General features: G+C 49.7%; 1 protein-coding gene and 2 long non-coding RNA genes across 3 annotated transcripts in view; 2 read left to right on the forward strand and 1 right to left on the reverse strand.

Annotated features, from left to right (window-relative positions):
- LOC134761539 (uncharacterized) overlaps positions 1-17418 on the reverse strand; it is a 32355-nt gene extending 14937 nt beyond the window's left edge. The window contains exons 1-2 of the long non-coding RNA XR_010140307.1: positions 16924-17418; positions 16465-16637 (exon numbers count right to left, since the gene is read on the reverse strand). This is a non-coding gene — a long non-coding RNA (uncharacterized LOC134761539). The remainder of the gene's footprint in view (positions 1-16464; positions 16638-16923) is intronic.
- POU3F2 (POU class 3 homeobox 2) lies at positions 3491-7866 on the forward strand. The gene has a single exon (XM_024248728.3). It carries the CDS (start codon positions 3792-3794, stop codon positions 5121-5123), a length of 1332 nt encoding a protein of 443 aa, XP_024104496.1. The 5' UTR covers positions 3491-3791; the 3' UTR covers positions 5124-7866.
- On the forward strand, positions 16231-19567 carry LOC129060001 (uncharacterized). Its single transcript, XR_008526303.2, has 2 exons — positions 16231-17812; positions 18542-19567. It is a non-coding gene; the product is annotated as an uncharacterized LOC129060001 (long non-coding RNA).
- The last annotated feature ends 395 nt before the right edge of the window (positions 19568-19962 follow it).

Consider the following 19962-nt stretch of genomic DNA (forward strand, 5'->3'; position numbering starts at 1 on the left):
AGGGTACTGACTGACTAGAGGTCCCTCCGGACCTGGGAGAAGAAGCTGGGGTGGCGCCAGCATCTCCTTACAGGTGCCTTCATCCTGTCCTTGCGGAAGGGGCTTAGGACACCCGGCAGTCCGCGCCCCGAGGCGGCGAGGCCCGCACAAACCGCTTGCTCAGCCATTGTCCTAGCGAGTGATCTCGAGAAGCTGTGCTGGATGGAGTGAGGGAGATATCAAGACACCTTGTCAGTTCAAAGCATTTTAGCGTTGTTTGAAATCCTCTCCACGTCAACGTAAGCAGCCTGTGTATTTGAACAGCTGCTTTGAACAGTGAAAGGGAATAAACTGAATCAAAACCTGGAGGTGTCTGCCCGAGACACCTTCAACGTGCTTTTATGCGGGCGGAGAATGGCAGGCAGACGCGCGGACTCTGCCCTGACAGAGTCAGCCCAAAGAATGGGCCCCGAGAGCCCGGGGCTGGGGAGGAACCGGTGGAGAGGCCCCCGTCTGGACCTAAAACCTGCGAGAGCTCAGGTTTCGGGAGCCCCGAAGAGGTGCCGCACTGAGAGGCAGACAAGGAAGCCCAGGGTGCTCGGAACCCGGCGTTCGCGCCAACCGGGCCCCGGGCGCCTGGAGGGGAGGCGGCGGTAGCTCGTGGGGAGGTGGTGCTCAGAGCCGCGGTGCGCGCCCAGCCTGGCCCGCCCGGTGATTGGCCGCGCTTGGGGGTGGGGGTGGGGTGCAGAGACTGAGGCCCCGGGTAGGCTATTGCTTTGTGTACTCCCGGGGATTTATTGGGTATATTAAAACCCTGTTGGGAACGTTTCGGCTCCTCGGCCGCCAGCTAAATGAGACGGGGGTGGAGGGTGGAGTTGAGACCTGGGAAGTCAACGCGGGAAGGATCTCAGCATTAATCGCCGGTGATGTCCTATCGCAGACAGGAAGTTTTGATGTACATGTGCAGCCTATTCTTGTCCCCTCACACTAGCGCCCTATGCCGGGAGGAGGGCGGGGGTGTGGGGTGGGGTGTGGAGAGAAAGATAAGAGGAGGAGAAACTTTTAAATTGATTCAGAGCCAGGCCGCCTCAGTTCCCTCGAAGATATGTTTGAAAACTTCATTCTTCTCTCGAGTGTATCATCCTATGGGCTGCAGAAGGCCTTGTGCCTCGAGAAATGTGAAATTAAATCCAGAGAAAAGCAGACACCTGCCCCAGAAAGGTGGGGGAGAAGTATGAGCTGCTTAGCACTCGAACGCGGCCCTTCCCCAGGGCTGGATTCTTCTGTCCGTGGGAGCTCTGAGCTCCCAGGTCCGGGAAAAGAAAGGCACTACATGTCAGGAGAAGATGCGGCTGGTGGGCTGTCTGTGCGCTCCCCAAGGCCCAGGGAAAATCACGCGCCTAGCACAGGGGACGCAGGGCCGAGCCGGGAGAAGGTGGTTCTGCCTGCCACCCAGCCCCTTGGCTCGCGGTTGAGGAGCCGCGGGCACCAGTCGCTGAGTCTGCGCGCTGAGGCTCGGACTTTTTCATTTTTTCCTAGCTAGACAAAGTTATGGGATTCCTAGCAGCCCCCAGGCGCGCGGCCAGAGTGGCCCCGCGCTTGCGCTGGGACGGAGCGACACGCTGTGTGTGTCCTCGCCTCGCCTCGCCGCGCGGGTGCGCGCGTGGTGGGGGTGCAGGTCCGTCCTGCTGGCGGCCTGTGGGCTCGCTCCTCCCCTATCCATTTCTCTCCCCCACACACGCTCATAAACACAGGACACGTGGAAATTCTCAGCCAAAGCGTCTTGCCCGGGCGGGTGCTCAACGTGGTGATTTATAAACAGCTCAGCCACTCTCCAAAGAGCATGACTCCTTGTTAGTCATGATGGATTTTCTGGCCCGCTCCGGTCTGCTGTCTGGATTCAGATGCTCAGAGGCCCCAAAATGCTCCCTCTGAGCGTTGACTTGGCTGCCCTCTCAAGCCTACGACCGCCGACAAAATCAGCGATAGAGCCAGGGGTGAGAGGTGGGGACGCGATCCAGGTTCCCTGGGGTCTGTCATTCCCTTCCCGGCAGTAACTGTTGATTCGCTTTACAGCGCCCATGTACACACCCGGCCCTGTGTGGCGGTCACGCCGCTCCAGCCTGGGTCCGCGCCCGAGTTCTAGCTACCGGGCTTGCAGGCTCGGAAACTCGCAGGCGGCACCTGCTCTGGGCGGCTAAAGAACTGATGGCGCGACGCGCCCGCGCTCCGTAGAGCGGCGCTGCGGGTGCATGGTCCCATAGTCTTGCTCTGGAGTTCACTGCTGAAAGCTGAGCTGGGAGCTTAGCCAGGGAGCGCCAAAGACATAGACTAACCCCACCCGCTAGCGCCCACAGAAGTTACTGATTAGGAAAGTTCCCCTGGCATCAGCCCATTTGCTTCACACACTCTTCCTCCTTCCGAAGGGGCTAACGGAAAAGTTACAGCTACCAGCGGTAGGAGCACAAGGAATCGCGCACGCAGCCCCTCCGCGCGGCTTCCCGGAGCTGCCTTTGGCGACTGCGCCGCCCACACGAGGCCGCACACCCCTCGCCAGCACTCCGGCAGCCTCGCACAAGACGGAGCCCACGCAGGCTTCTAGTTTTCTAAACCAAAAACTGCACGCGCCGGCGTGTGAATCTGACGGAGAGACTTTTAGAGTTTTGTTTTGTTTTCAGTTCAGACCGCTACGCTGTCAGAGCAAGCAATCCGAGCCTTAATGGGAGTGACTTACAAGCAGCGGCGCGGGCTGAGCCTGCCTCTCTCGGGGTTCTTTCCCCAAGGGAGTGGGAGACAATTGGGCCTGGAACCTAAAAGGAAGAGAGCCTGTGCTAGCCGCGGTGTAGAGGGGAAGGAGAACAGCTTTGGGCAGAAGTGTCCGCACACCCTGGAGCAAGAGACACTTGTGCACTGAAATTCTAACCGTGGGATGCAAGGAGAGTTGAACAGGGTATCAAGTCTGGCTCTTGGCTCTAGGTTTAAGAGATACACCCTGTGTGTGTGTCCCTAGGTGAATAAAAATCCGACTCCCGCTGGCTCGGTGCGACCCAGCTTTTCTCTTACCCCCTCTGTTTCCCCATCTTAAAGCCCTATTGGGAAACGAAAGTGGACACCACTGCCTCCCGCCCCCCACCCCAATCCAAGTCTTCCAAGTGTCTGTGGCCGATAAGAGCTCCGGGACCGCCCCCCTGCCCGGCTTCTCTGCCTGGGAGACAGATGGGGGGCGGGGCCCATCCGAGAGAGGGCGGAGGAGGCCCCGGGTGAGGAAGAAGCGGGGGGGTGAGAACTGAGAGAATCTGAATCGGGAGGCGAAGGGGACGGGGAGGAGGGCTAGGAGGACTCTGAGCCCGGGGGGAGGGGGAGGGAGTAGCTCTGCGCCAATCAGTGGCGCCGGCCTGGGAGGTTGCTAGCGGTATCCACGTAAATCAAAGGGCGCGGAGCCAATGGGAGGGGGCGGAGGGGGCGGGGCCCAGGCGCGTGCCGCTGCGAGCCGGCGCTGCCAAGAGAGCGGGAGAGAGCTGGAGAGAGCAGGGAGAGGGGGGAGCGCCGAGCTAGTCAGAGAGTGAGCGAGAGCGAGAAGGAGGGAGAGGAGGAGAAAGAGAGCGAGGGCGGGCGGGAGGCGGCGGCGGCGGCAGCAGCAGCAGTAATAGCAGGAGCAGCAACAGAAGGCGTCGGAGCGGGCGTCGGAGCTGCCCGCTGTGGGAGAGAGAGGAGAGAGAAAGAGCGAGCGAGGAGAGGGAGCCCGAGGCGAAAAAGTAACTGTCAAATGCGCGGCTCCTTTAACCGGAGCGCTCAGTCCGGCTCCGAGAGTCATGGCGACCGCAGCGTCTAACCACTACAGCCTGCTCACCTCCAGCGCCTCCATCGTGCACGCCGAGCCGCCCGGCGGCATGCAGCAGGGCGCGGGGGGCTACCGCGAAGCGCAGAGCCTGGTGCAGGGCGACTACGGCGCGCTGCAGAGCAACGGACACCCGCTCAGCCACGCTCACCAGTGGATCACCGCGCTGTCCCACGGCGGCGGCGGCGGGGGCGGCGGCGGCGGCGGGGGGGGCGGGGGCGGCGGCGGGGGCGGCGGCGACGGCTCCCCGTGGTCCACCAGCCCCCTGGGCCAGCCGGACATCAAGCCCTCGGTGGTGGTGCAGCAGGGCGGCCGCGGCGACGAGCTGCACGGGCCAGGCGCCCTGCAGCAGCAGCACCAGCAACAGCAACAGCAACAGCAGCAGCAACAGCAGCAACAGCAGCAGCAGCAGCAGCAACAGCGGCCGCCGCATCTGGTGCACCACGCCGCTAACCACCACCCGGGGCCCGGGGCATGGCGGAGCGCGGCGGCTGCAGCGCACCTCCCACCCTCCATGGGAGCGTCCAACGGCGGCTTGCTCTACTCGCAGCCCAGCTTCACGGTGAACGGCATGCTGGGCGCAGGCGGGCAGCCGGCCGGGCTGCACCACCACGGCCTGCGGGACGCGCACGACGAGCCACACCATGCCGACCACCACCCGCACCCGCACTCGCACCCGCACCAGCAGCCGCCGCCCCCGCCGCCCCCGCAGGGTCCGCCTGGCCACCCAGGCGCGCACCACGACCCGCACTCGGACGAGGACACGCCGACCTCGGACGACCTGGAGCAGTTCGCCAAGCAGTTCAAGCAGCGGCGGATCAAACTGGGATTTACCCAAGCGGACGTGGGGCTGGCTCTGGGCACCCTGTATGGCAACGTGTTCTCGCAGACCACCATCTGCAGGTTTGAGGCCCTGCAGCTGAGCTTCAAGAACATGTGCAAGCTGAAGCCTTTGTTGAACAAGTGGTTGGAGGAGGCGGACTCGTCCTCGGGCAGCCCCACGAGCATAGACAAGATCGCAGCGCAAGGGCGCAAGCGGAAAAAGCGGACTTCCATCGAGGTGAGCGTCAAGGGGGCTCTGGAGAGCCATTTCCTCAAATGCCCCAAGCCCTCGGCCCAGGAGATCACCTCCCTCGCGGACAGCTTACAGCTGGAGAAGGAGGTGGTGAGAGTTTGGTTTTGTAACAGGAGACAGAAAGAGAAAAGGATGACCCCTCCCGGAGGGACTCTGCCGGGCGCCGAGGATGTGTACGGGGGGAGTAGGGACACTCCACCACACCACGGGGTGCAGACGCCCGTCCAGTGAACTCGAGCGGGGGGAGGGGCAGAGCGCGGGGCTCCCCCTCCCCTTCAGTCCTTGGCCCTTTCCCGGCCCTCTTGTTCCCTCTCTAACTTCTGATTGTTCTTTTATTTTTAATTATTATTTCCCCGTCCCTTAAAAAGAAAAAAAAATAAGGAAAAAGGAAAGCAACTAAGACACTGGACTATCCTTTAAAGGTAGCAGGTGTAATGATGTGTTTTGACCTTTGCAGGCGAGAAACCAGGCAATGGAGTGGAGTGTCTCCTGGAGAGAGTGAGGAGAGTGTGTGATAGAGAGAGAGATAGAGAGATGGCAAGCACTGAGATAAATACCTGGCAAAACTAAATAAATTACCAAAAAGGAAAAAATATCCACCAAACCATGATAAACACAAAACGCAGCTTCCTGATGCTTGGAGTTGGCACATGCTGCTGTGTTTATTTATTGTGGATTCCCATCAGGAAAGAGGAAAAAATACACACGTTCTTTGATATAGGCAAAATTTAACCACATAAATTTGCACTGCAAGAAAATTGAAGTTTACATGAACAAATTCATGAACATATTTTCTCTTTCTCCCCACCGTTAATTTGGGAATTGCCGTTTTGGGGGATTTTGTTTTGCTTTGCTTTATTCATCGGAGAGAGTTGAGGCCAGCTCTTGGCCACTCTCTATTTCTAATGTTCTTGTGTTGCCCCTTGTTCGTACTGTTTGTGAACTTTGGTTACCTTCACATTCCCCTTACGAGGGTGTAACATCTATTTGTTCCTCTTACCAAAGCAAAACGATTGGCTTCATACAAAATAGACAATTCTCTGCTTTCAGGAAATGTGCATGGTCTACCCGCTTTATCAAAGGCAAGAATCTGGTTTGGAATATAAAAATAAGCATTGGTTGTTGTTACCAGCCACAAAGTAAACTTCATTTTCAGGCAGTGTTTCTGGGGGAGGTTATGGAGGGAAGAAAAAAGAAAAATCGATAGTGAGTGACTGATTGCTTCATTTTATCAGGCGGGCCCATTGTGAAAGAGCTCAGAGGAAATGTGGAGGTTAAATATATTTCCAGAGTTGTCCAGCAGAAAGAAAGTGGCACTTTGAAGAGAACTAGGGAAGTATATATCTTCAGATATCCCTATATAGTTCTCTACCTTCAGTTTTAGTAACAATTATGAAGAATTATTTGTGCTGACAGCAGCAGTTAAACTTTGTTTCTCTAATAGCTTTTTTTTTACATAAAAAAATGACCCAGGAACTTAATAGTGTATGCATAAGACTGTGTTTTTTAGCACACAGATACCCACAGCATACACTGACGATCTCCACGCAGTAGACAGGTTTTGTCTTCACTAGCTCATTTGTTTATCAAGTCATATTTAGGGTCCCACACCCTCTTTTCCTGTAATTTATTGCAGAATATACCACTTTGACTTGGACAGCTTTCTGCCCCCTCTTTCACTAAGGAAGGCAAATGAAGTGAAAAAAAAAATGCCATTTTCAATCCTTCCTTTCTCCCCTTTGTTAATAGTTTTAAGTGCATTTTTGACCTTATCTTGATGGAAAACGGTTAACCCCAAACACAAAAGACTCTACTGGAAAGTGCAGGTGAAAAAATTTGTAACTGTATTGAAAATAAATACCATTAAACTGTGATCAGTTAAAATTTAAAAGAAAAATCAGCACAAAAGGGCGCTAAAAGGGAAAACACTTTTTATTAATCTTAAAAGTTTGGTTTTTTTTTTTCCAGTTAGGAATTAGATAAATTTTTATTTTAAAAAATGAAAGTCTCACTACCATAAAATTATTGTTCAGCATCAGATTAGCATTGCACTCAGTAGTCTTTAAGGTTTTAGGAAATATGCTTTATATTGTCTTTTCAAACACCTGTGATTGTTTCATTTTCCATGTTTTTGCAAGATAAATGGTGACTTATAATGGGCATATTTATTTGCCTGTATTTCATTTCCCCCAATGAATGTCACAAGGAGATGGGCACGGAGCTGCTTCGGGTGCATCACGCTGCTCGTTCCTGAGGTATGGGGACTGGCTTTTAGTGAAGCTATCCAGAGCAGGGCAAATAGCCACTGGTAAAGGGAGGAAATGAATTTTCAGATACTTATTACCAAGTAGGTAAGGTCAGAAGCTGGAGTTCAGAGAATGTGTCTACAGCTTCTCTGACTCTTATAGGTTTACTAAGATGAAAGTTACCACTGAACCTTACCACTATGTATATATGTTTAATATCTGTCTTTTGAAATGCAGAAATAGTTTAAATGTTTCTTTGTCTATTTTTCTTTTTTTTAATGCTACCCAGGGAAATATTTTCATATCATTTTTAAGTGGCCTGCCTCAATGTATATTTATTTCTTTTGAAACAAAAAGGTTCTGGAAACTGTTTTTCTGTAGCTTTAAATGAATAGGTGAGCAAAATCTATATGGGATGTAATTTTTTTGTTCAGTCTCTTAAAAAATACTTTGTTTTGGTACATTTGGTTGTGCTTGTGGGGAAAATAAAAACGCAGAGATCCTTATATATTTATGTTAAAGTAATATTTTATTATCTACATAAAACAGAAATGCACAATACCTTCATAGTTTGTTCTAATTATTGAAATATCTTTATTTTATTTTTAAAGATAGTGCCAAGTTTTAAGGGGGGAAAACCCTAGACAAATTGACTGAGTTGAGTTGTGTGTAAAACACTTCCCTTCCTTTATACTTCATAAAGTTTTGGAATAAATTTTATGCATATACCGCTAGATTTCATGTTCATAACTTTCAGAGGCTTTTTTTTTTTTAATGGAGACTACTGGTCTAATTCACTTTTCTTTGCAAAAACTATCAGTCCCAAATCTTTCAGTCACTATGCCTTTAGCATTAAATTGAAATGGTCATTGGGTTTGAGCTTCAATTTGTTTGCCATTTCATGGTCCTACAAAGAGATGTTTGTCCCCTTTAAACATATGCAGATATGCCTGCATCTTCTTTCCAGATTAACTGTACCTTATTCAATTGTGCTGTTTTGGAGAACATCAGTGGAACTAGGTGGACTTTAATCTCTACCCACAGGTCCTCAAATAATTTGGGATCTACAGAAAAGCAGGATTTAGTAGATTATTATTTTTAATAATTTACAAATATCTCTTAACAAAGAATAACCCTGATAGTATACTACTGTGTGTTTACTAAATGATTAGAGGTAGATCCTATACATTATTCCTGTTTGGTTTGCATAAAAAGATGAATTTTACAATGGTTTATACAATTGTGTCTATTTTTCATTAGGCATACAAATGGGCTTTAAAGCAAGTAAAGAAAAAAAAAGAACATATGGGAGAGATTCAAGCCGTGATGCTAATAACAGATTGTTTCAGACAATCTTAGATGAAACAGTACCAAAATCCGTTTTAAGGTTAGTGAGAATTTCAAGCAGTGTTGGATCAGTTTACAAGTTTGCTGATGTATTTAAAGCCCTCCTTGGAACATTGGTTTAAGTATAAATGTCCATTTTGAAAGGTAGTTTTTGGGCTTATTACATCTGATCATCTTTTCTAACTCCTAGTCAATATTACATGGGTCTCAAACAGATTCCACCAAATGATCTTATCAGTAGTCTGAACGAGAAGTGACAGAAAGAAGAAGTGTTTTGTGACCACAGACATGCTGATGGGTAAAATGTTTAAGCTGGGTATAGATTTGAGTTCTGGGTCAATATTCTCCTCCACTGCAGGCAGAAAACAAGCAGCATCTGCCCTCTGCAGGGCATTTTAGTGGACCTTGAGAAGGCATTTTTGTTCTTAGCCACAGGGGCTGCTGAGTGGAAACCATCACATGTTAAACGTGCACACCATGATTTTGACCCATGCTTTCTGTTCAGATCCTAAGGCTACTCGAGTAGTTGCCACATTGGTTTGGGGAATGTGTTACACACTAAGGTGGAAAACCCCATCACTGCCACTGGGAGAAATTTGTGGGGCAGTTGCCCCTAAGATGTTGGCTAGCCGTCACAACAAACCCTTTCTTTCTCCTAAGACAATGCAGAATACAGCTATCCCAAAGACCTCCTGTGTTTCTTCAAAACATGTTACTTTTAAAATTTATGTAATAATATGGGGGAGAAATGATCATGTGGAAAAGAGTTATGTGAAGGTCAGATGGAGGGAATAGCCACAAATAATATTATGTTTGGCAGTCCTAAACATTCTTGGTTCCCACGAAGTAACCGCCTTTATATTTCAGATAGTAGCAACAAAAGTACTGTTCTCTTCCCCTTCCCTTCCTGCTCCTGCCAGTGGAGGCCACACACTGGTTGGCAAAATTTCTGGTGAAATGGCTTTGGTAAAGACACTCATCTACCTTCTTCTTTTTTCAAAAGCAACTAATAAAGAGATGCAACAGCAGCAATGGGGGAGGGGGTGGCATTTGGGTGCATTGGTACCTGCATGTATGTTTATATGCTGCATTCATTTGCTTTTCACTTGCCTTACTTTGGAGGCAGCTTGAGTAGTGCTGGGGAGCCAGGTTAAATTATCTTTCTATCACTAGTCTCTGTGATTTGTCTTGGTTGAATTTTCAAACAGTTTGTAGAACTCTGTTCTAGATTCTATTGAATTTCAACACAAGTTTAAAAATGAGGCAAAGAATGGAACTTGTACAGAAAAAGAAGGCTGGTGAAGTGAGGGTCAAAGGTAAAAGTGATTCTTTGGGTCTGCTTGTATATTTCAGTGAGTAGGGCAAAGGACAGTGTTTATTTAAAATGAAAGAAAAAGACGCATCTTGGAGTACTATGAATCTTAATATTATAACTAAATGGAATGTACAACTAAGTTTTATATAAACATTTTCCCTGTTTAGGAAAGTTTACTTTTCAATGATGCATATTCTTTTAACAGGGGGCAGATGGCCATAGGAAAGAGTCAGGGCTTCTGATACCTATTCCCACCATTTGATTCAGGATGGGAAACAAGGCAAAAGTGGCAGGGGCCTGCCACCCAGCTAACAAATCATGGAATTAACTGACCCAGGTTTTCAGAACTGGGCCTGTGTTATTTTAATGCCTCCTTATCAGGCAGGCATGAGGGTACCAGAAAATGGCTTTTTTCATTTTCCTAAGGCCTTGCTTGGCTGATAAGGAGATAAGGAAACAATGAATATTTTAACATTTTTCTGGTGTTCAGTGGGAAACTGGGATATTTGTTCCCTCCTTTAAAAGAAGAAAAGTTAATAAACTTCATCATATAGTACCTTCATTTATCTTAAAGACACCTCTGCTTGACTTAGCTGTTAGAGGTTTTAGAAATAATTTAATATCCCATCAAAACAATCCTGGCCTCTTTTATTGTTCCTAGAATTCTGATTGTTGGTAACATTAAGTTGCATTTCTTTTTTTAAAAAAAAAGGTCTGAAATGTTATTTAATACACCAGTAAAAGTGCATCTATAGCCTAAAGTTTATTCCTTCCACGTCTTTCTGAGTTTTTATAGCTCTTTGTCTGGGATTTGGGGAGGGGAGGACTTCCATATGCGGTTTGTGCGTGAAGAGCCTAGGCTCTGGAGTGGTCTCTAGTTGGCGGCAAACAGCTCTCTGCTCTCAGAATGGGGAGCTGTCATCTAGAAAAAAAGAAGGAAATAAATCCCCCACAAAGACGTAGTTGTCACCAATTTTAGGAAGACAGGGGAGCACTAGGACCCCATCTGAGGGATATGGAGGGGATTTTGATTGTTATGAATTGTATACGATTAACTCTCTGTGTGTCGAGCAACGGCAATAGGAAATCTCACTGTGGAGTAAATTTGAATTCGCGTCCTTTTTTATTTGGGTAATATATTTTTCCTCCCACCAGTGTTTCCTCTGGGTTTGTTGTTTAAAAAGGAAAGAAGAAAAAAAAGGCCACACAACAAAAAATATGGCCACAGAGAGTTTGGCAGGAGGATGGGGAAAAGAAAGTTTCTTGTGGGTTTGTAACACAAATTAGCCATTGTAAATCACTGGGCTTCAAGGTTCAGGCAAATCTATGTGGAAAGTGTTAGGAGTTCTTTTCCTCCTCCTGTTAAGAAATCTCATTTCGTCAGAGGAATTTTTATGTTCTACAGCACATGATTCTGGAGACAATTATTTGGCATTAATAACTTTTTGTTGATGTTGTTCCCCTAACAAATATTGCGTCAAAATTGGTGCAGCGCCTGGACAAGGCGGGCGAGTGTGCTGCCGACCAATATCTGCTCCTTGCCCAGTCGCAAAAGAGGTGCCTTGGCCCTGCCGCGCACCCCCCACCTCGGGTACCCTGGCCGCTGTCGCGAAGGCCCAGACAGCCCAGCTCGGCTGCGCGGGGAGGAGAGAGAGGGAAAGGAGCGGGGCACTCCCTGCACTCCCAGCCCCGGCCTTCGCTCGGGACGCTGCCAACAGCCCCTGAGTGCCTGCCTGGAAATCAGGGATTCTCTGCGGCTCCCCAGGCTTCGAAGCCCGGACCCCTAGGGGAAGGGTCAACAGCTCGGACGTCGAGCTGTTCCACTCTCTCGCTTCCCAAGGAAGCGGGGTGGGGGTAAAGGGGACGGTTGGTGGGTTTATCCCCAGCAGAGGCTAGAGGTGGCGGTTAGGAGGAGTCCAGATGTCTTGGGTATAGCCGTTGCCCCGGGAAAGTGGGATCTAGACGCAGGAGTTGGCAAGGCCTCTCTGGGGGCACGCGTGGCTGGGGCAGAGGTGCGGTGGGCCTAGGAGTGACAAGGGTTCGAGGCCCGGAGGAGAGTCTCCTAGCTTTTTGCCTGTCCGGCTTTTCCACTTGACTCTGCAGAGTCGGGCCCAGGACATTGCACCTGCATAGGAGAGGCAACTGTGGAAGATGGTGCCCCAAGAGAAAGAGAGAGATGAGACAAGTGCAGGAAGACTAGAGAGGAAAGGGGGACAGCTGCCCACGGAAGTACAGTAATCTGGGCTTTTCCTGCTTTTTTGAGGGGGGCGGGCGGTATTTGCGAGAATGAAGGGGGACAGCTGAGAGCTGGGGAGCAAAGTTCTGAGGCAGGTTTCCTTCAGCTCCCACCCATCAAACTTCTGGGTGTTTCTGACCTCAGCTCCCTGCCTCCAATGAAGAGGAACCTACTCTTTAAGCGCTGAAGCACGGGGAAAACGAATTCTTAGACCCCCTGGAAACCACTCCCCTGCTGGGCCTAAAGTCAGTTCCCAGCAGAGGAAAGTCAGTCCCCTAGAAAAGGGAGCCCGGGAGACCCTCTGGGCACCCCGGCATCTCAAGCCAGAGCTGAGGGCCCGGAAAGTGAGGGGCCGCGCCTCAGTACTGCAGGCCTAGAGTCCGTCTCCGCGAACTGGGGGCTCTCAGGACCCGCGGAAATCCCCCTTAGCCCTCCGAGGCCCCTGGAAGGAGTCGCCCCGGGAGAGGAAATCACTCAGCTCTGAAAAGCGTCGCAAACGGGCGGTGGGAGAGGTCTAAAGCAGCCTTTCGCCTCTCGGAGGAGGTGGGGCCGAGCTGGGGATGTGCGGGTTCGGGGCCCAGAACTGCACCGCAGGGCCGCAGAGGCGGGAAGCTGGCCGGAGAGGAGTGGGAAGGCGACCAAGGGCAGCAGCAGGGGCTCCTGCGGGGCGCAGGTCTGTGCTGGCGCCGGGCCTGGCCTCTGCCGGCGCGGCGGAGCCTCCGGATTGCTCCCGCCGCACCCGCCCGCGGCCACTCACCCGGTCCCGCGGCCAGCCCGGGCGGGGTCGCACGCAAACAAGGATGCTTCTATTTACTCGCCTCTGCCTGTAGATTTCTAACATTCAGCAGGCACAATCATTAAACTAATTTGTATTTGATTGTTTGGGCGGACGGAGGGTAGTTTTATTGCGCTAAGCATTCAAGCAGGCACGCATCGCTGATTACCAGTATACATTAAATAAAGTTGTTTGTACACATTGTCTTACCACATATAGGCAGAGGCTTATTATTCTAATTACTCTAATTAGTGCATTGAAATGTTTTCTACTTGATTTGAGGAGACAGTGATTAGTTCTATTACTTCTTTTAACTCGTATTTTATGGAAAACTGTTGGTGCATGTTCAAATTACTTTATTTGCCCCTGGAATATAACGCTGACCCAAACGCAGTGAACTGCACGGCCCTTGTGGGGCCCCAACTTTGATGTGGGCCTCGGCTTGGAAGAGGCGTCTGTTATTTATTATTTCCCTCCCACCAGAGTAGCCTGGTCTCCCAGCGCCGTGCCCGCTGCCCCCGCCCCATCCTGCGCCCCAGATGCGCGCCCCGCTCTGGACCAGTGCGAGCAGAGGGGGATCTGAAATCTGCTCGGACGCAGCATCGCTGGCCGCCTGCCCCGCTAGTTCCCCGAGTGCGATTACTTTTTAAAGGCTCCTTTAAGCATATTTCCGTGAATCTGTTTCTTGTGCTTTAATGTTACTATTAATTGATAAGATCAGCTCATCAAACATACTATTTCGATAGGGAATTGTAATTAAAACCTTAATCCTGTTTGAGACTTTCTTCTCCCTTTAAATTCCTTTTTCTTATGAAAGGGGTGCAAAGTTCACTATAAAAAGTATTATAACAGGGAGATTAATTCGTTATCTAAATAACAATCTTTGCTATTGATCCAACGTACTTTCCGCCACCTTTTGTGTTGGTCCGGGAGGCCCTTAAAAAGGAGAATATACAAAGCAGAAGATCTGGACCGAGCCCCACAGACTCCGATAGACTTGGGAGAGCGAGGGGATCCGCGGTCCACCCCCCTTAACCACAGTCTGAGGAAGCTTCAGAAGTGGGTCCTGGCCGTCCCAGGCGATGCCACTGGGGAAGCGCAGCGGTAGAGGAGCCGCGGGCCTGGGAGCCAGGCTCCTCCGCAGTCCTCTCCCCTCGCGAAGGGAGATCTGCTCAGTCTCTAGGTAAATATTCGACCGATTCTGCTTTTACTTTTAATATTTAAACTCGGATTATCCCGTCTCCAAATGCGCGTTCCTAACCTTTGCCAGTGGCTGGGATGTAATAAATCCTGGCGGGGCCGGGGCGCTCAGCCTCCCCAGGTCGCGGCCGCCGCCTCCCTCCCCCGTTCCGCCCCGCCCCGCCCCGCGGGCCCCGGCCCCTCCGCCCCTCGCCGCCCGCAGCGAAAGCCGCGCCGGAATGAAATCAGCGCCTCCCCGCAGCTGACGGCTGAGCATCCTGGGCGCTGGCAGGCGGGGGAGGCCGCCCTTTATCCCGGCTGAGGAGTCCTCGGGGGCTGCAGATGGAGCCGCGGCTACCCGGAGGAGAAAGAGCCCGGCTTCCTGGAGGCGGCAGCCCCCAGGCATGGGAGGGGGTAGCGAGTGGGGCCAGGGGCCGGGAGGTTGGGCGGGGTCTATGGTTTGCATCTGTTGGGGTCTATGGTTTGTATCTATAGTTTGTATCTGTTGGGTCGGGGAACGTACCCTTTCCAAACCTATCTCCCCTCCTCGCTAGCCCTCTTTTAAAAAGGTGATGGCTCCAGTTTGAGAATAAGCCCCAGCGTCTCTGAAGCCACGAGGACCGTTTGTGCTCCCAAGTCAACTCAGTATTCCGAGATTTTCTTCTTTTCTAAGAGCTTCACCCCCTCCCCACACCCTCCTTCTTTCCGTCTAACAAAGTCTTCTTTCCCCCACGCACAGACTTGTTATGTAACAAAGTCTCCCAGGCGAGTTTAACTGGAGAATAAAGGACACCCTAGCCCCACCCCTCCTTTCCTTTCCCTTCCCTCCTTCCTCCCCGCTCTCTTCCCTCAGTGCATCTGTTCTCCAGGACTTCTGTCCTCGCACCCAAGAAGGCGGCGGGCCTTAGCCGAGTAGAACTTTGGCGCCTCACAGTGGCATCGGCTCGGAACTACCCTTGATTTTACAGCCTCCCAGTCAGCACAACTGTTTTTGTTTCAGATCCAATTCTCCTTCCCCTTACTCCTCTCCTTCCTCACTCTACATTCTTTCCCTCAACCCCTCCTAGGCACTTATGAAGGCGACTACGCATATAACCCCTACAAGGGTTTCTAAACATTTAGTTCTAGGTAATTCCTGAGTAGATATTTGAAAAGTTTAGCCAGAAAAGACACTACGTTCTATACCAGAAAATTTCCCAAAGGTAGAAAGAAAGAATCACTTCCCCAGTTCCTCAGTTCCTACATGTTGAGACTGTAGCAGATAAGTCTTCAGTCTCTCTAAGAAGCCTCAGCTTTTGGCAGGCATTAAGACCAGAATACCAGATTAGAAGCCACGGTTAATAACAGGTACAATGCTTCAATCAGCAAAAATGGAGTCCAGCAAATGCTATTTTAACCCAGCCCAGGTTTCATCAGACACTTCTTGCTCTATAGTAGGTTTGTTCAGTTTTACCATTCAAAAGTGAGGTTTTTAAAAAGTGGATCACTTGAACAGAAACTCATCCATGGAAGAATTTTCCAGACTAGGGAAAACATTCCCCTAGAAACTCCCACCAAAGGTATCAGTTCCGCCTGTGGAGCTGAACTTTGCTTCCCTCAGAGCCCAATGCATTTGTCCTCCCATACTATGGGCCATTTGCACCATGAATGTTGTTTTCTCCCTCCGCCTTTATCCCAAGTAACACGACAAGGAGAAGAAGAGAAAGGACATGGACTTCAGGCAGATCCCAGTAGTATTAATGGAACTGGGCAATGGATTTGCAGTCAGAACACATGTGTTTGTCTATCCTTCTATGCTTACTAACCAGCAACGGGGGAAAGTCAGTTGACATCTTCAGATCTCAGTTTTCTCATGTGCAGAATGTGGATAATATTCCTTTTTAAACTTTGCAACAGGGTTGAAGTAAGGCTCAGATGAAATAATGTATATGAAAGCATTGTATAAGTTAATACAAATCCAACCTGAAGCACTACTGTTGCCAACTCCAGTGGAGGCCTCTGTTGTGACTAATAAGAAATGTTTGTTGTTTTGTTTTGTTTTTTGAGACAGGGTCTCTCTCCATAGCCCAGACTGAATTGCGGTGGTGCAATCATAGCTCACTACAGCCTCGAACTCCTGAGCTCAAGGGATCTTCCCATCTCAGCCTCCACAGTTAGTAGGACTATAGGCATGCGCCACCATGTCTCACTTTGTTGCAGAGTCTAGTCTGGAACTCCTAAACTCAAGCAATTCCCCCACCTCGGCCTCCCAAAGTGCTGGGATTATAGGTGTGAGCCACTGTGCCGGGCTTAAGAAATGTTTTCTAACTTAAAAATAACCGTATAGCCTTATGTCTATTTGTGTGGGGGAAGAGAAATGCAGGAACAGTCATCTCAGTTGCATTATCCAGGGAAGGCACTACCGATTCTGCTTAGCTTTAAATTGGGGCTGCCACTCAGGAGACATTTTGTATTTAGCATATTCAGGTCCTGACCTGTAGCTGAAACGATCAGTCGGGCCCCTGGCGCCACACATCAGTGACTGCAGCGACTGTAGCTCCTGTGATGCGATGGCTAGCCCCGTACTCTTGCAAAGCACTCCATTTCTTCAACATCTTCGAAACTCCTGACGTTTATAGTGTCCATCTGTGGTGTCATTTATAGCAGCCTGGATTAGGAAGAGAATACTAGGCTCATGCACTTAAAACCAAGCACACACAAGAAACAGCAGCAGCACTAATCACCCGCAGCTTATCACGAATCCACACACGCCTCCCGTCTAGACAGCCCCAGTGGCCCAGGGCCACATCCAGTCCCTGGACTTGGAAATCAGGACGCTGTGGATCCCACAGGCGCCCCGCGACATCCTGGAGTCGCCGGGAGTGGCGCTGCGGTGAAAGCGGGTGCTTAGAGTGGGCTTAGGGGGTCCCACTCTACTCGGAAAGTCCTCTCACCTCCCCAGGAGCCCTTCGGCCGGCGCAATGTGGGGGTACCTCCGCCACTCGAAGCAGCGGCCTAGGCCAGGCACCCCTTTGGGTGAGCGCGGAGGGCCCCTGGGACGCCCAGCTAGGCCTGGCGTCTGGGGAGCCGGGGCTCCTGTGTGTGTCGGGCAGGCTCCGATGGCCGAAGCAGGGACGAAGGAATGGCCTTGCTGCGGGAGGCTAGAGGGCTGCGCCTGGGCCCGCCCGGCCTCCCTCTTGCCGCGTGGGCAGCGCAGGGCCTCCTGGGCTGTGCTGGGGTCAAGAGTTAACGAACACTTCGTGTCCTCAGGGAGTTCTCGTCACGGGGGTGACGAGAGGCGGTCTGGGTCTGAAGCCGCTACACAGAGGGGAGCAGTGGGGCCTCGGGGAGCACCGGGGCCTCGGCTTGGCGGCTCCCCCCGCCAGCCCCCCACCTTTCAGGACCCGGGCCAAGCCGCCTCACGAAGACGAGGAGGCGGCCTCTGCCGGGAAGCCACCTGCAGTCTATGGTCCCCTCCCCAGGCGGCCCCAGCCCGCGCCCGGCCGCTCTCTCCTAGATAGTTGCCTTCCGAACGCCTGGAGGGCCCTGACCCTTCCGGTGTTCCACCGCAATGGGGTCGGGGGGAGAGGGGCGGCTGTGGCTGCCTGAGACCTCCAGGGCAGCGCACATTACGGGCGGGAAAGGGAAGTCAAGGCAGGAACCAGGACATCCAAGGAGAATGCAGGTCTGACATGAGCCAAGGCCTTGGCAGTAGAGGAACTTTCACCAGGTTGTGGAAAAGACCAAGCCACTAGCCCCAAAGAACAGGATTTCTCGCCAAGCGCCGGAGTCCCTGAACCAGGATATCTGGGCACTGCTCCCTGCAAGGTGTCGATAATGCAGGTACGTGAAGACACACGCATTTCCAAAAGAACAGACCTAAATGCAGAACTTTAGTATCCTTAGAGTAATCAAAGTTAGGAGGTGAATTAGCAATCTCAAAAACAAAAAAGGAAGAATGATTTGGCAGAAAGAAGAGAGAAGTGGAGTAGGCACTCTGGGTAGGAAGCAACTGGCACAATGTGAGGCAGGAAGCAGGAAAAGGCAGAGGGCGAGCAGGTTTGCTGGGCTGGGCCGGGGAGCAGGAGCTGGCACCTGGCATGAGAGGGCTGCTAAGGGAAACAGTGTATGGAGTTAATTGGTAGAGGGTCTGGAAGAAGTTTTAATTAGACTCAAAAGGCAATTAAGAGCCATCGTAGAGGGGGAGATCCGATGGAAATAATGCTCCTGGAAGGAAGAGGGTTGGCACAGTGCATCGGATAGGTTGGAAAGTGGTAAGGATGAAAGCAGGGAGGTTAACTAGGTAGGAGGTGGCTGGTGTAGATCTGACTCAAAGTGGTCAGTCAGGGAAATTTGAAAAGGATAGGCAAATGATTGGTGCCTGAATGGCTGTAGGGGGAAAAAAAAGACAAAGAATGGTGAGACCATGATTACATTTTGGGGGAAGCAAATGGACAAGCATAGAGAGATGAGAACAAAAGAGAATTGTAGAAATTGTGTTCAGTTTTAGATGTGCTAGTTTTACTAGTTTATTTCTCTTTTCCTTCCTCCATCTCCCCCACCCCCTCCCAGGAGTATCACGAAGTTACCAGGATAGCAGGTTTTCCAGCAACATTTAACTATTTACTGAAACTACCTCTAATGCTGACCCTAGTAAAAACAACTTAATTTCAATTCAGGAAATTTCATTAAGAACCTAATACATGCTAATAAATGGTACCTCTGTAACTGCAAGAATGTGAAGGAAGAAAAAATGTACATGAATCAGAGGCCTCACATTTTTCATTTGTAGTAGGTGCCATCCATGGTGTGGAGAAATTTTTATAGAAACACGGCAGCCAGGCTGGAGAATGAGACCTGCTTGAGACATATCACTTCTTTTTCATGTATCTTCTGTCACATATTTTGATCCAAATGTTTATTTGTTTCCAAGACAGCTAAAGAAAGGAGTCTATTTTAAAGAAATTTAGACATACATTAAACTTTCCTTGTTTAACACATTCAGTCAACTAAAACTATGAGAGGTCATGTTTAGGGAAAAGACATTTGTTTATATTTAATATCACTTCCTAAAACACAAAAACCCCTTTCTAAGGTTTCCTAGACTTTAAAAGATGGGAGTGGTATACTGTATTGATTTGAGTTAGGAAAAAGGAAGGCAATTTGAATAGGGGCCAGTGGAATACAAATATGTCAATATTCTCTTGAATATAGTGTAAACTAACTGAGATTGCCTGGTTTTAAATACAGAGTATATGAAAAATGGAAAACTTTTCCTCTTAGATAAAGAACAAGACTAAAGTGCCCACTCTCACCACTTTCATTCAATATAGTATTGTAAGTTTTAGCCAGAGCATTTAAGCAAGAAAAAGAAGTAAAAGGATTCAAATTGGAATGGAAGAAATAAAATTGTCTCTGCATGTGACATGATCTTACATATAGAAAACCCCAAAGACTACATCAAAAAACTTTTAGAACCAATACATGAATTCAATAAAGTTATAGAATATAAACCAACATACAAAAAATCAGTAGCATTTCTATACACTAACAAAAAAAAATCTGAGAAAGAAATGAAGAAATCAATCCCATTTATAATAGCAACCAAAAAATAAAATATTTAGGAATAAACTTAATCAAGGAGGTGAAAGATGTACAGTGAAAACTATAAAACCTTGACGAAAGAAATTGAAGACACAAATAAATTGAAATATATCCTGTGTTCATGGATTGGAAGAATTGATATTTGTTAAAATGTCCATACGACCCCAAATGATCGACAGATTCAATGCAATCCCTATCAAAATTCCAATGATATTTTTCAAAGAAATAGAAAAAAAACAATTCTAAAATTTGTATGGAACCACTAAAGAGCCTGAATAGCTAAAGTAATCTTGAGCAGAAACAACAAAGCTAGAGGCATCACACTACCTGATTTCAAAGTATGTTGCTAAGCTTAACTAATCAAAACAGTGTAGTACTGGCATAAAAAC

Source organism: Pongo abelii, chromosome 5, assembly GCF_028885655.2.
Source record: "Pongo abelii isolate AG06213 chromosome 5, NHGRI_mPonAbe1-v2.0_pri, whole genome shotgun sequence".
Taxonomy (NCBI): Eukaryota; Metazoa; Chordata; class Mammalia; order Primates; family Hominidae; genus Pongo; species Pongo abelii.

Coding starts and splice junctions, on each gene's coding strand:
- POU3F2 (XM_024248728.3), top strand. CDS start 3,792: ATGGCGACCGCAGCGTCTAACCACTACAGCCTGCTCACCTCCAGCGCC.